At 35.8% G+C, this 16,198-nt stretch overlaps 1 protein-coding gene across 2 annotated transcripts in view; it reads right to left on the reverse strand.

Moving 5' to 3' along the window:
• Positions 1 to 644: 644 nt before the first annotated feature.
• Positions 645 to 16,198, reverse strand: part of SLC25A47 (solute carrier family 25 member 47) — a 36,273-nt gene continuing 20,719 nt past the window's right edge. For both annotated transcript variants that reach the window (XM_039339677.1, XM_039339676.1), the window contains exons 2-6: positions 7,554 to 7,597; positions 6,827 to 6,898; positions 5,946 to 6,128; positions 4,404 to 4,680; positions 645 to 1,580 (exon numbers count right to left, since the gene is read on the reverse strand). In XM_039339677.1, the coding sequence (XP_039195611.1) occupies positions 1,300 to 1,580; positions 4,404 to 4,680; positions 5,946 to 6,128; positions 6,827 to 6,853 (768 nt within the window). In that variant the 5' untranslated portion in view covers positions 6,854 to 6,898; positions 7,554 to 7,597 and the 3' untranslated portion in view covers positions 645 to 1,299. The remainder of the gene's footprint in view (positions 1,581 to 4,403; positions 4,681 to 5,945; positions 6,129 to 6,826; positions 6,899 to 7,553; positions 7,598 to 16,198) is intronic.

A 16,198-nucleotide genomic window follows, 5' to 3' on the forward strand; every position in this document is an offset into this window, starting at 1 on the left:
TCGGATGGAGTGTCAAGAGTTATTATTTCAACAAAGTCTTCTTTTGCCAATCAAGTGCTGGCATTTTTGTGGGAGCCTTTCTGTACAGACAGGCACAACCATAGGACCAAACCAATTTTTTATCAGAGACCAGAGCCCTGATGGACCATTGTTTGCAGATGGGTCTTCTTTCTTCCATTTTGCATCTTTGAACCTTATGCTAATCAATTGTAATCAGTAAAAACAATTAAATGCTGTTTTACAACCTCTTACTTTGTTTTACTTCTTTCCTACTTGAATCTGTAAGCTAACAACAACTGCTAGCATTTCCCAAGCCATGAAGATATTTCATAGTTTTATGCTTCTATTTTCCATGACCAGACTTTTTAGATTTGGCAGTTGACCTATATCCTAGGTCTTAGGCCAAAGAAACGGGGTCCCTGAGTTGGGGCATTTCTGAGTATTTTCAGTTCAAGAGTTCATAATGGGTGAGCATCTGACGTACAGAAGTTTCCCTTCCTGGGTACTGAATTTATTTATACCCTTCCTGGGTACTTGAATTCCCTCCTAAATATGGAGGGGGGGGGAGAGTGAACCATAGTGATGAAGGTGGCTTTATTCACTGAGACACAATCAAGACAAATACAACACATAACACAAAACTTTTTATTTTTTAAAAAAATACCCAATTTTTATAGTCTCAAAATGTGCGTACTATTTGGATTGAGAAACAATCCTTTGACATGGAGGCTAGTTGTCAGTATTTCATAATTAAGTAAGTTGGCAACATAGTCATTGTTTAAATGTGTTGAAACCCTCCCTCCCCACCAATGATTTTTAAGCTTAGATGAGGTATAGACTACAATTGAAATGTTATCTTATTTTAACAGTGTCTTTAATCTTCAAGGAGTCATTTTTTAAAACATGTTTAGTCAAAAGAAAATACAGTCAGGACTGAGTTACAATTCTGACCCTCTTGGATTGATTAAAAGAATGAGCTACAGCAGGCCTTTAGCTCCTAGAAGATTAGTCATTTTTGTTTGTTTGTTAAATGTAGCACATTCTAACAATGTGAACCTCATTCTAACTCTTGTTCGCAATTATGGTTCATAAAATAAAGCATCCTAATTTTTTTCCCTCAGGCTACACACCCCCCCACCAGGAAAAAAAACTGTTGAGAGGTTTTAATGCACACATCCAGTTCTGAGATTTGCAAACATAAAGATAATTTATCATCACAAGAGTTTTCTGAAAAAGTATTTAAATAAATTGGCTTTAAAAATAGGTAATCACTTATAGAATGATGCTGAAATAAAATCTTCATTTCTCCAAACGTTTCCCAAGCCTAAGAACAACTTCATAAGTTAAGAATATCATCATATTTGTAGGAAATGCACGAAGCGAGTTTAGTCCAAGGCCTTTAAAAAGAACTCTTACTCCTTCTTCTCTTACGCTGTCTCTGACACAATGTATTAGTCCAGTATATTTATGCTGTCCATCACCATCTGCTTGCATTCGGGCTTTAATGACATCCATTGGGGTTGCTGTACCCCAGGCAAGAACACCAGCACAGCCCCCAGATAGAAGCACAACCCACAAGTCTGTAAACATAAGTATAAATAGCATGAGTTATCATTAATCTCCAAAATTATTAAAAATCCAAATGTTGGTAAAAAAATATCCCAAAATTTCTATTAACACTACTATAAGTACCTCAAAGAAAGCCATTTCTCCCACCTTAACATAGGAGGATTTCTTATATTGGCTGAAAATAAAGTAGTGAAGTTTGACAGGTTTTTTGTTTTTGTTTTTTATCTTCTTTTTTGAGAGAGAATCATCTTAAACTCAGTGTCATCTTCCTTTGGGTAAATAAAGCATTATGTAAATTAATATAATCCTCATAAAATATCACTTCAAGGCAAAACATGAGTAACTGTGTCATTTTCCCAAGCCAAGAGAAGACCTTCAGTCCTCATTATCAAATTAAACTCCATCTAACACAAAAACACACATGTACACACATAGAAAATATGAAACGTGTGACTATAGAATTTGATGATAGTAGCCTAATATGGCTGTCAAAAAGAAATTAAAGAAATTCATGGAGGATATCAAACATTTTTTAAGGTCATCTGGCTGGCCCCTTTGAATCCTGGACAGACCATATAAATAACCATATTTAAACACATTATAGAATAACCACTTATAACCAGATCTGAACATTAAGAATTTGAGATGCTTTGCTACATTGATATAACTCTTCATATCATGTACCTTATATTAAGACTATTAGAAAAAGGGCATAGCTAAAATAAAAATGCCATAATGCCTTTTTGACCTGCTTTCCATAGTTCATGCCCAAAATGCCTGACATTCAGTGGTGGGATTCAGCCGGTTTGCACCCCTTCGGTAGAACCAGTAGCTAATTGTTTGTTGCCCAGAATGGACTTCTGGAAGCAGCATCCACACAGAGAACAGGTTGTTCACATATTTGAATCCCACCACTGCTGACATTCCTATTGTGAAACACAAGATGAGGCATTCAAGAAGTTCTCTATTAGTCATCATTCTTCCCCTTTTCAAGTAGGCATGTGATAGTAGTTTCCCTCCCTCTTCAGATACTACCTTCATTGGACTGAGTTGTTTGCTGAAAACTTCCAAATAAGTTTCACTGTCTTCATCTCATTTTGATTTTTATGACTTTCTGTTAAAACTAAGCTACAGGATTGTGTCATGGATTTGAATAATCTGTTTACAATGTAAATTTAAATATAGTGTGAGAGCCAGATTATTGGGGGGGGGGGTTCCTGCAAGGCAAGAGGGAAACAGGTATTCTCCTGCAAGGCAAGAGGGAAACAGGTATTTTCTTCAAGGCTCAAGTTGTTATAGTTTTATCTTAAATAAAATTTTATTACACTTTTGTAATCTGCTACAAGAAGTTGTTAGCCAGAGTATCAGCTTTTCCTCAGTGTTTTGGGAATACTGGCTAGAAATTCTAGTAATTGGTAAATTGGAGGGCAATAGATAAGAAGAGGGTAGGCTGTAATATTTATTTATTCATTTATTTCTTTGTTAATAAGCTACCTGACCCCAGAATGACCCTGCAACCTATTAGTGAAAGTAATAATAGTGGGAAGCAATCTGAGTCCACACCTTTACCATCGTACTTCCCATGCAGTTTCAAATACAACTCTTAAATTATTATTTATTATTCTTCTGACAAATTGTATTGGTGAAGCAAGGGTATTGAACCAAAAGAAAACCCTTCAGGCAAGCAAAAAGAAATCTTAACTCATTTTCCTACCATGATGAATAATCATTTTCTATGCCTCGTACTCAGAAAAGTGGATACTCCTGTATTTATTATACTTTCCTTCACTTTCATATATGAGAGCTTCTTTGCACAGTAATATACAAATCCATTTTTTTTTTTACATTAGAGTACTCTCTACTTAAAACCTAAAATGATTTCGGCAATCACCCACAGAATTAAGGAGGGGTGGTGAAGGCTGCTGCCTCAAGATTTGTCTCTTTTTTTTACTTTTTCCACCCCTTCTTTCCTCACTTATTGAGCATATACATATCCTTCACACCATTCCCTTTCCAGGTAAACAATATTAGGCCAAAACAGCTAACCAAGTTTAGATCAACACTCAGCCCTTCAAACTTTTTTAGGCTTGTAAATCATCCATGTTTCTACCTTATCTGTAGATACCACTTCATACAACTTCCCTTTGTTTTCACCAAGTCATAAAATGATTTTTAAAAATCACAATTTGAAAAATCCTTGCACAATTCTTGCTGCTTCAGTAATGGATTGATACAGAAACTTAAAGTCATATGTCAACTTTTACAACAAATTATAAACTTTTGCAAAATATATGCATATTTAATTATTTAAAATTTAAATGCACAGCATTAGTTACCGTACATTGAAGAGAACAAAGCTTTAAAAAATCTTTTTATGCAGGAAAAGCTGGCGAATGACATCAGAGGACACAGCCTCTGTCAATCAGTTTCATAAGAGTTCAAACAGAATTTTGTAACAAGTACTTTAACTATGTTACACAACCTGTGTAATTTATGTGAATTATCATTAAGCTTATTTTACCTTATTTTATATGCAAAGGATGTGCAACCTCTATTTATAAAAATCAAGGAGCATAGTGAAAAAATGGGACTAAAATTAAATATAAAGAAGAAGTTCTCCAAGAGTCATCTTGACACAGCTGTGTGTCCGTGTAAACACTGGCAGACATCTGAGGGAAGACATCCTGTATTCAAAAGACTAACATATTCTACCTCAGTATCCTTAATGATGCTTTAAAAAGTTTGTATACCACAGGGTGACAAAGAAAAATGCAAGGTAAAAATGAATACATCTACAGCTTCTGAAATAGATGATTCCCATTTAATGCACATACCTGGTTTGTTTTTACCAGTTGGAGTAAGCCAGTCACACATGACAGAGTAGGTGAGAAAATACACTCCACATGAATGACAATCCCTGCCCAACAGAGCCAAAGATCCTTTGTATAGACCTGCAAGGCCTTCTTCTTTCACTATTGTCCTCAAACAATGCAAAGAACCTTGATACTTAGGTCTGAAGTCAAAGGGATGAGATGATCCTATTAAGGAATGTGGCTCTTTCTGGATCTGTAATCTTACTTTAGCTATTTCTGCAGGTGATATTAGCACAACCTAGAGAATTATAATTAAGAGAGTTAGAATATAGATTAGAGTTAGGATATATATTAGAATCAGATCTTGCTGTCCAGAATCTGGAAGACCTTACCTCAATCTCATGTATCATATCTGATTCTTTGATGAAAATATATTCCTATATTTTCCAATCATGTTTGCATTTGGCATATCTGCTCTGAAAATTTTCTGTAACAGAAAATTACAGAGCAGGGGTGTCAGACTCGCAACTTTTTTGTCACTGCTGGCAATGGGGTGGACATAGTTTCGCTATGATGCATCCGGCCCGCGAGCTAGCAGTTTGACACCCCTGGTCTAGAGCAGTGGTTCTTAACCTGGGCGATATTGCTCCCCAGGGGGCGATTTCATTTTTCAAGGGGGCGATGGAACGAAAAGGGGCGACGTGGGGGCGAAGGAACGAAAAGGGGGCAATATGGGGGCAGTGAAGCGAGAAGTTTTAGGGACACTTTTGAGATTTTTTCATACAGTGAATAGCTGTATATCTGTCATACAAAAACATCAGATGATCGCTATTAGTGGATTGAATTGTGTTTTCAAATGTTCCTCCAGCTAGCTTCAGTACAGAACCCCATACATATATGAATACGCATCACTTATCTTCATGCGCATTGCACAGCAGCCTCTACCCATACAGTGGCACGCCATTGGCCAGAATATGGGAGATATGGGGAAAAGACTGGAAATAAATTATTTGCATCAATATGTCCTGATGACAATTTTAAAGAAAACAAAAAAAGGGTTTGCATAAATTGAAGAATTATTTCCTATGTTGTGATTGAGAGGTTATGTTGGGGGAGGGGGGCGATGACAACTTCCTCATTGGCTCAAGGGGACGATTTGTTCAAAAAGGTTAAGAACCACTGGTCTAGAGGAATAGGCAACATTTTAGTAGAGGGAGGACCTGCTTAATATTTCAGGGTGTGTGTGAGAGGTTCATACTGAAAAAGTTGGATCATATACCTGAGAAAGGCAAGGATTTTTCTGATTCAGTTCAGTTTAAGGTAAGTTAACATATTACATGCGTTTTAGGATTTAGAATGCAGCTTTAGTAGTTTCTCTGCATCTAAACAGTTGGAAACTACAGTGCTCAGAGTGGAAACTCTGAGGCCAAAAAAAGGAACTTGGGGCCACAGATTATCCATCTCACTTCTAAAGATTTGGAGATAAATAGGAGATGCTGATAAATTCTGTTCCCTCAGCACACAGATAGATTCACCCCATATTATTTTATTTTTTTAACCTACCCGGACAGCTCCAGTAATACAACCTGCAAAAGATATATCCACATTTGATGGTTTTCTGTCTGCAGACCCATATCGTAATCTACAGATACCATAAAGGAAGTTTTTATAGATTCCAAATGAAAATGATGAAATCAGTGATGCCATTAAAACCGTCATTGAAATCCCTTTGAAGAAACCTGGCACCTGAATGGAAAAGAAAAATGAGCAAAATACCTTTTTAGAATAAAATAAAAAGCATAAGATTCCTCACAAGCAACAAAGTGAGTATAACCTAATAATTTCAGATTTTGTTGCTAAACAAGGTTAAAAAAAAAGCTCTGGGCACACATAATTATTTTATATTACTCTATTTCTCACTTTTATTATTTTTATAAATAAGACAGCGAACACTCACAATACTCCTTCCTCCTCCTATTTTTCCCACAACAATCTTGTGACACGAGTTGGGCTGATGGGCCCAAGATCATTCAGCTGACTAAATAGAAAGTCACCAAAAACAACCAGGTAAAATATTCCTTTTAGAGCAATGCCACATGTTATCTTCTTTCTACGTGGCTACTTATTATACTGTAAGAAATTACATTTAGTAAATTTGGAGTCCTTCGGACACTTTGGACTACAACTTCTTTAATACCTCATCATTGGCCATCTTGGCTGCAGTTGATTGGAACTGAAGTCTAAAGGTAATAGAAGAAATGTTCCCTACACCTGGCATGTGTTCAGCTGTAGAATGAATTTGCTATTTTTTTTTAATTATTTGGAACTGCAAACAAATCTATAGATTTTCTTGTGAATATTGTCAGGCTTTTTAAGAGGTAATAAAGCAAAAAAAATGGATTCTTTGATCATGATAGTTAGAGGTACTATTCTTAGATACATACCCTTTCAGTTCTATATATATCTCTCATACAATGCCATATTCCACGATACTGTGCTTCTGTCTGAATTCTCACCTACCAAAGCAAAGTAAAGCAATCAAATGTATAAACAGAAGTATCACAATTGGGCATTTTATGAAACATACATTTTGTTTACAAACAACAAGAACAGGAACATTATATTAAAGGTGCAGAACATTTGTTTTTGAAGAAGAAAAGTGGAGATCTATAGCTCAAGCAGTATTTATACAACACACTAAATCAGCCAAGCACATTTTCAATTAGCCATCCACATTGTGGCCTAGCATGTTGTGTAAATCTAGGATAGGGAGGGAAGATTTATAATTCAATGTGATGCATCAATTTATAAACTCAGGGTCATGTGTGGGTCGGTTAACTGCAAGTAACAGAGCTGTAACTGTCTATGATGGTTCTGAAGCACCGATGGGATTAGGAGGGTGAACTTTGGAAATCCTTCTGCTAAATTCTTTAACTCTTTTACCTGAAATAAAAAAAGTGTACACAATGAACTAAGCCATTATATGATTTGTTTGCTTTTGACTTGGTACTCTGTGTGCACCCACTCACGGTAGATTGTAAAATATAGTTTATTAAGCAAAGTATCAGCTAAACAAAGTGTTAACTTGGTCACAAAGAAGAGACCTATACAGTTTGCCATGTGGTAGGGATTATACACAAAATAGTACTTTTAAGAGATTGGCTGACATACCTTTACTGTATCCAATGGATAACCTACTGCAGCACTAACACCACCTGAAACAGATAATTGTATGTGAATTTCTTTGGGAAGTATTATAATTAAATATGTTCAAGCCCACGGAGGAGAGACCACATTCTTCAAGCTACCACATTAAAGCTTCCCAAGCCATCCCATGCATGTTCCATATTTATGTACCAAACTCCTCCCTCTTGCCTTGAAATTATTGTTTCTATATACTTTGTTGATGGGCTATGAAAGTTAAGACTTTCTCCCACCTTAACCCACCATGCAGTTTGTACAACAAAATACAATTAGATGTGAGCATCCCCAAAATGCACTGCAGAATGTGCCTGGGGTTGAATACTCATACAAAAACTAGTGCAGCCAGATTGTGAAGATTATCTTTGTCTTTAATTTATCATGCATTAAGCTTATATTCATAACTCTGAAACCAACTTGGAAAAGGAGAAAAAAAATATACAGTGTGGATGGGAAGAGTTAATGTCCTCAGATTGGAGAAGCAATATGCACACTACCTTGAATTCCTGGAGGAAAGGGAAATCTTAATAAAGAAACCAGAAAATTCTATACATTTTATTAGAGATAAATATCAGTGCTTAACAAATATGAAAAAATGGTGGGAAGGCAGACATCTTGTGGTAATTCATTCAGCAAATTCAAATATTAAAAAAAATTCAAAGATCTCACAATGTTCCTATTCCATTTGTAAAAATAAATTACTAGACATTACTGAGATTTATAACAAAATTCTACACAATATTTCTCATTTTTAACAGCCATCTGGTTAAGAGACATCTTGCCTTATTTGTATCTGTTTAATGATGAAGGCTATTCAGTTGTGCCTATTTCTTATTTGCAAAATATCCATTGGACAGCAATGCTAGTTAGTATGATGCAATGGAATATTGTTGCTACAACTCTGCATTATTCCAGCATTCCTCTTGTCTGGATTTTGTAAAGCTGTTTCCTGTTTAGCTGCTATTCCTTTGCTTTTATTTAGCAGGGTTTTTTTTTTCCTTTTTTCATTTCTCCTACATTTCCATTTTTCTCAGTTGATACTTAATGTACTATGGCTTCTAGCAGCTATGGTATTGAGCCTACTCTATTCCTATTGGCTTATTTTGGGGGGGGTGTTTATGGTCTGTGGTTTACTACTATGTACTATTTTGACATGCCTAGGAATTTGATGAATCATGGGAATATTTTTCCCTTGCTAAATTCTCTGTTCTCCCTATTACCAAGTTTGCTAATAGAAATAGTGATAGAAGACAACCCAAGCATAAAGTATAAATGAAAGAAGGCAGAAAATGAAAAAAAAATATGTCCTGTGTTGGTCTTGATAATATTGTTCTAGATATCAATTGACCTTTTCTGGTATGCCCTGAGTGACAGTAATTATATAGCTTTTAAACAGTCTTAAGGGATTTCCATACTCCAAATATAGCCACCATCAGACACTTCTATGGCCCAAAAATAGTGTCTGGGTCTGAAAAATTTGAGCTGCTGATGCAGCTGGAGAAGAAAAACAAACAAGTCATGCAATCCATGAGTGAATTTTCTATTTCCATTAACAGTTTAAGTAGGTATATATTATGAAACCTCCTCTAAAATAACTTATTGTAGGGGTTGAAGTGCTGGATGTGAACTAGGAAGACTTAGTAGACTTAGTCTCCATTCAACTACTGTGAGCACACTGAGGAAGGTTAGTCAAGAAAGCAGTAGGGAAGGGAGGTGCCTTAATGACATAAGGTAGCATATCAAAATCTTGAAGGCCTATTCAACTTTTTCTATGCCCTTATATGAAACAAAATGAAAGCAGAGTTATTTTGAGTTTCTTTTTCATATTTTCCTCTTTCTTGGGACTCTGTAACCGTTCCCGCAGTTCGTCCCTTATTGTCTCATTCATTCTGTCCCTGTACACAGGATTATTTCTACATCCTTCACAATTGAGGCTCACTGGATAACTTGTCATTGTTTTTCACCCAGCCTGCCTTATCAGCCTAGGGTGGGGATAGAATTAAAGAAGATCTCTCATGTACATTCATGATAAAAAAAATGAGATATAAAGTGTGGCTTTAGGACAGATGCTTTCTTATCATAATATATCATAATATCCTAGATACATGCAACAAGAAACCAATAGAGGGGGAAAAGAAATTATGAATCTAATATTTTCAATTGTCTTTTTTTTATTGAAGAGTTTTATAAAAGTTACAATATAAACCCCAAAACCAACCCACCTTAAACCCCCCTCTCCCTCCCCCACTTCCCAGAGCTGAATACAGGGTTACAATTATAATAATCATAATCTAACTAACATTAACCAACTATATCAATAACCAAGTCCACAGTGCGCTTTAACTCCCCTTTAGCATAAATATAAACAAATTAAAAGTAAACATAATAATAATAAAAACATAAACAAACATACTATCCTAATTATTAAACTAATTATTAAACAATACAATATCTAAATTGTTAAACAATACTAATACTAAAAATAATAATAATATTCCACTATAATAAACTATTAATAATACTCTAAGATTTACTCATAAACTAAGCGGAACTTTTTAGTCCCATATTTATTCTGAATATAATCTATCCATCTTCTCCAAACCGAAATGTATCTTTCTTGTGAATGATCCTTCAAATAAGCAGAAATCTTAGCCATTTCTGCTAAGTTTGACACTTTAAGCGTCCATTCTTCTGTAGTAGGCAAGCAATCCTTCTTCCAATATTGCCCTACCAATAACCTTGCTGCTGTTATCAAATTCAATATCAGATTAGTTTCTTTAGTATCACAATCTGTAATAACACCCAATTGTCTTTTTATATATATACTGTACATAGTTCTAATTCAGGAGAGGGACATCATTCAATACCAGGTGAGTATTCCTTATACTGTAGTCATTTTTATAGTTATCTGTTTGATGATCTCTGCTTGAAGAACTGTCCAATCCATGTCTGACATAAAGAATCATTAGAACAACAAGCATGAATTGTCCATCAAAATTTAGCAAGTGCGTAGTAGATTGAGCACAAAAGTTTACTAGTTATTTAGTATCCCAAAAGTGATTTTTCACAAGGCAACTGGACTTTCTTGTTTTTCTTTGAAGACATTTCACTTCTCATCCAAGAAGCTTCTTCAGCTCTGACTGACTGGATGAGAAGCGAAACGTCTTCAAAGAAAAATAAGGAAGTCCAGTTGCCTTGTGAAAAATCGCCTTTGGGATATAATTATGACCTGGATGACTGAGAATCTTCATAGGCAAGTTATTTAATATATTTCTAGTTAAGATATAGTACTATTTTCCACATGTCTATGAACTACCTATGAGGTTTGGTATCATTAGCACTAACCATACTATCAATCTGTCAATATATGCCTTAAGATTCCTTGTTCATGAGTATGTGGGAACAGAGGGGGGAAGAGAGCCAAATGGTAAATATGACTATGTAATTGTGCAAATGCTGTGACCTACATACTTGCATCAGACATTGGGATGCAAGTACATAAAGGAAGCATTTGTGTGATGATGTGCATATGTCTTCATTTTTGCAATACTGTGGTTTGCTATAGACATTACTGTCCCTGTTCTTTTTTTAAAATGTCCTTCCAAATGTAATTTTAGAAAGAAACCAAACCCACAACTTTATTTTCACTCTGCCAAAATGCAGGATTTCCATAATATTCCTTCTTTTGGGAATAAATACTTCAGTGATGCTTCTAGTGGTTATATTTTTTGCTAGGCCTTCCTCTTTAAGTTTATCCACAGTAATAATGTAATTTCATCTTCTTGTTTCTATCTGTCAAGCAAAATGCATTCATGGAAATAGCTCAAATCATCAGCTGTTCCCAGAGTATATGTTTACTAGCACTTTCCTTGACCAACTGAAAATGGGTGACTTGATACTTGCATCTCCCCAGCTGGCTGTTATTTTGGAAGTATACCTGATTAAGGGTGTCACAGAAATTGGGTGAATAGACTGGGAAAGAAAAAGTGGAAGAGATTGGGTTCCTCTTTCCTGTAAAGCTTTGGTAATGATGCTTGCAATATAGCAGGGGTGTCAAACTGCCAGCCCACGGGCTGGATGCGTCACGCCAAAACTGCACCCATCCCATTGCCAGCAATGGGAAAAGAGTCACAATATATCATGACATGTCACATGACATCACGAGTTTGACACCCGTGCAATATAGAATCATAAACTGAAACCTGAACAGATATCAGTCTGTTAAAACAGATGGGGATGGAGAGAGAGTTAGTTTTACAGTTTGCAGATGCAACTTTTGTTCAAAAATTTAGGAGATTGTGGGGAAGTACAACAGCTGAGGAAATACACAAGCAATACATATTTAATTCTAGCCTGTTCACACTTAGAGGGAATTCCTAATGTCAAATAATCAAAATGTGACATTTAGTGGACCATATAAACCAGTTATTTAAGGATCAAAATAACTGTCCCTCAGTCACATAACCTGAAGGAATAGAACGGTCTAAAATATCAAAAAGATATTTCACAGTATTTTGAAGGAACTCTAACCTGAATTAATAATTACACAAATCAAGCTGCATAGAATAAATTCTTGCAAATTCTCTCATTTCCCTAATTGTATAATTTCTCAACAGGAAAAATGTATTCCTGAATAAGATCATCATAATTATTCTGACTGGTTTTCTACTTCCAAGAACTCAAAGTGTTTTTTACCAGGAACATATTCCTCCTGACCTCCCTTAAGTGTGCTTTTTAATTCTCGACCAATTTCAGACAACAGCTGCTTAATACAAATATTCCTCATTTAGCAATCACAACTGGGATCAGCTATTTGGGCACTAAGGGAAGCAATTGCTAAGTGAAACCATGACTGTGCTTATGAACTTACCTCAGTTTTTTCTTTGTTTTACACACCTTTAAAGGTCATAAATGCTATAGTTGGTCGCAAAATTACTTTTTCATCACTGTCATAACTACAAATGATCACTATGCAAGACAGTTGCTAAATGAGGACTCACTATATGTTATCAAATATATTATGAATGGAGTCTGTAAATACTCTGTGCTGAGTTCCAGATTAAGAAATCTATACTATTTGATATTGATTACCTCCCTAAAACTGGATAACAAATCACTATTACTTTCAGTTTGATTTCAGTAAGTTTAGCTTCCTCACTGCTATGACCTTCTTCCTCCTTTTATTTTCTCAGTATCTTAGAGAAAACTGTTTGTACTATACAAAAGCTCATTGGATGATCAAGAACCAGAATTTGTCAAATTCAAGAAGAATGCCTTCTTCAGAAGTTATCTAAATAGAATAGAATTTCCTGCTTGAGGAAGGGGTTGGACTAGAAGACATCCAAGGCCCCTTTCAACTCTGTTATTCAGTTATATGTGTAACAAATATGCAATAGAGCTATTTATTTAGTGCAATCTCCATTAACAGTGCCACTTGTTATATAGCAAGGACTGGAAATGGTAATACTTCGATTTCTGAATATCAGAGCTTCTAGCCTGACACCTGTCTACAAGCAGCTTTCTTGAACTGGTTCCCTCTAGATGTTGAGCTAACTTACCACCATCCTTAGACAACAAAACCAATAGCTAAAGTAGTGGACTTGTTATAAATAGTAACTAGAGGGCATCAATTTAGGCTGCTTTCTGTCTGGCCCATCCCTAGTACAGGCCCATCACTTCTTGGCTGTAAAAATGAATGCTATTATCTTCTTCTTACTCCCAGCACTTTACAAATGTATCCCATGCCTATGTTTTCCAGCTTCAGTTCAAAACTAAGCCTTTCAGACCAGATGTTCCATTCTAGGAGCAGCCCCAGTTTTGATTGGCTGCATGGCTTGGCACGTCCATTCCCTTCCAGCATCTGGTAATTGCCCAGAGCAGCCCTTTAGCTCAGAGGTACCAGGCTGTTGCATTCCTGGGATTTTTAAACAATCTTGCAGTTGATCCTGCAGTGGTCTGTTAAATCAATGAACTTTCTTTAATCCCAGAAACTTATGGTCCATACAACCCTTACAATGTTTCCTTTTAATTTTTGATGCCCAATTGGAATGAAGCATTCTCCTCTTCCTTCCCCACTTCCCACCACAGTATTACCATTTTTATTTTGAGTACAAAGAATGGAGACATCCATGATATTTTCTCAGTATGCACCACATTGATATTTTCTTGCTATATTTCAAGATAATATTTTCCTCTAGAGAAAATGATATCCTGAATATATTCAAGTGTTGAAAGTCTTGAACTGCAGTGGATTTGGATTTTTGAAAGATTATCTTTGTTGCAAGTTCTCACCACAATACAAAAAGATGTTGAGATCTAGAAACAGTGCAGAAAAGAGCAATAAAGATGATTAGGAGACTGGAGGTTAAACCATATGATGAATGTTTGAGGGAACTACATATGTCTAGTTTAATGAAAAGAAGGACTAGGAGTGATATGATAGTAGTCTTCCAGTACTTGAGGGGCTGACACAAAGAGAGAATCAACTTATTCTCCAAAGCACCTGAGGGTAGGACAAGAACTAAGAGGACTAGGAAGACCTCCAAAGTCCCTTCCGATTGTATTATTCTAATAAATATAAAGGTAAATTACAAAGATATCTTAGAGGTCAAAGGATACAGTCATGCAGGGGCCATGTGAATGGAACAGATGTGGAAACCATTCTTCCTCTTCCCACCAGAGCACACCCATGCTGGGCTATGGCTGAATTGCTCAGGAGTACATATTGCACAAGCATTCATAAACTTGGTTTCTTTGAATCTGATTTTGTTTTGTTTTGCCCTGCTGCTCCAACACCTGCAAGGAGGAGCTCATGCATCATAGGGGGAATTTATGCATGCTTGTTCTTCCCTTAGTTTTCTTAGTGGTAGCCTGAATACAGACATTTTAAGAAATCGTATTTGTTTTATTATGAGAACTTTTTCATTCACTTTGACTCTAAACAGCTTGCACAATTGCTTTAAAAAGAAGCACTGGTGTTGTGTGTTAGTGGTAACTTAGTGTGGAAGAAGAGGCCAGTTAATAAAGACCATTCCTAATGTAATTCTGCACATGTAGCAACACACATATGAGGTGGCTACAATTTCTCCAGTTGGCAAAATATCCCGTAGTAAAGCTGAGTACTTAAGTAAAGATATGGAGTAAATATATTCATTCTCTTCTGCGACAATGAGACCACGTTGTTAGGAGCACATAAAATTTTCTTTTCCATTATCGCATCTGTTCAGGGTATAGTTGAATTAAATTGTTTCAAATAGAAAATAGAGCTTTGTCTTCTTGTGTGCATCCAATGAGAGAATCAGCAGCACCAACTCTGTGCTTTTGCAAACAGTATATAGTAAATGTAAGCTGCTCTAAATCAGACTTAAACTCTGTACTGAGAGTGGGTAAGGTTATTCTAGTATCTGAGGTTAAAACTGATCTTGCTTCAACTGCTTTGCAAAATGTTATATAAAGGCCAGTCTGATTATTTGTATTACAAACAACTTTCCACATTCATTTGCATTACAAATATCTCTCCACATTCTGTAATTAATTTAATTCGCCATGGAAGTCCTAAAGGCAATGGAATATTGCCAATGCAAATATTCTAATCAAAGGCATATTCAATATATAGGTCTTCTGTCACTCTACACCAGGGGTGTCAAACTCGCAACATCAAGTGACATGTCGTGATGTGTCACAACTTTTTTTCCACTGCCGGCAATGGGGTGGGCGCAATTTTGGCATGACGCAGGGCCAGCAGTTTGACACCCCTGCTCTACAAGATGAAGGAAAAATTTTATGAATATCTGTGACTGAAAAGGCTAAGCCTGAAGTTCATGAATCCTGCCTAGCATGGTTTTTGCATATTTAGACTAGTATATTTCAGTACATTAAAAAGAAACCTATGGTCTATAGGTAAGTTGCAAATAAGGTAGAGTAGACAATACAATGTGGTTTAGAATGTTATTGTAAATAAAGGTGGGATGAAAATATAATATATAAATGCCATATTTAGCCAATAGGGAAAGTAAGAGATCTTCTGAACTGGGAAAGATAAGGGACTTTTCTCTTTTAGGTAAACATTATGCTGAGTTTAAATTGTTTCAAATTGACAAACAGACTTTTGTCTTCTGATATGTATCTAGAGTTGGTTTTCCTACGTGATTTTGTAAAACATTTTATAGGAAAAATGATTTGCACTTTATGTATGTATGTATGTATGTATGTATGTATGTAGTTAGTTAGTTAGTTAGTTAGTTAGTTAGTTAGTTAGTTAGTTAGTTTTTATAAATAATTCATGGCAGCAAACATACTCCCAATGAGATGGGTTGGCCTGAGTGAGAATAATTGGTTCAAAGTCACCCAGCCGGCTCTCATGCATAAGGTGGACCTAGAACTCACAGTCTCTCATTTTCTAGCCTGATGTCTTAACCACTAGACCAAACTGGCATGCCCTATATATCAAATATTCCCTCTTTATTTCTTGGGTTAATATCACTTCAACCATTTCACTCATAAATAAAGTAAAAATAGAAAAGAAGACATTTCTTATCTGTCCTAGAATAATTTAAATGAGTTTTTGATATCTGACATCCCTTGGGATGGCACAGAAGTTTGCATATATTGGCAAC

This window comes from Crotalus tigris, unplaced genomic scaffold (assembly GCF_016545835.1).
Source record: "Crotalus tigris isolate CLP2741 ecotype Arizona unplaced genomic scaffold, ASM1654583v1 scf7180000017737.1785205, whole genome shotgun sequence".
NCBI classification, from domain to species: Eukaryota; Metazoa; Chordata; class Lepidosauria; order Squamata; family Viperidae; genus Crotalus; species Crotalus tigris.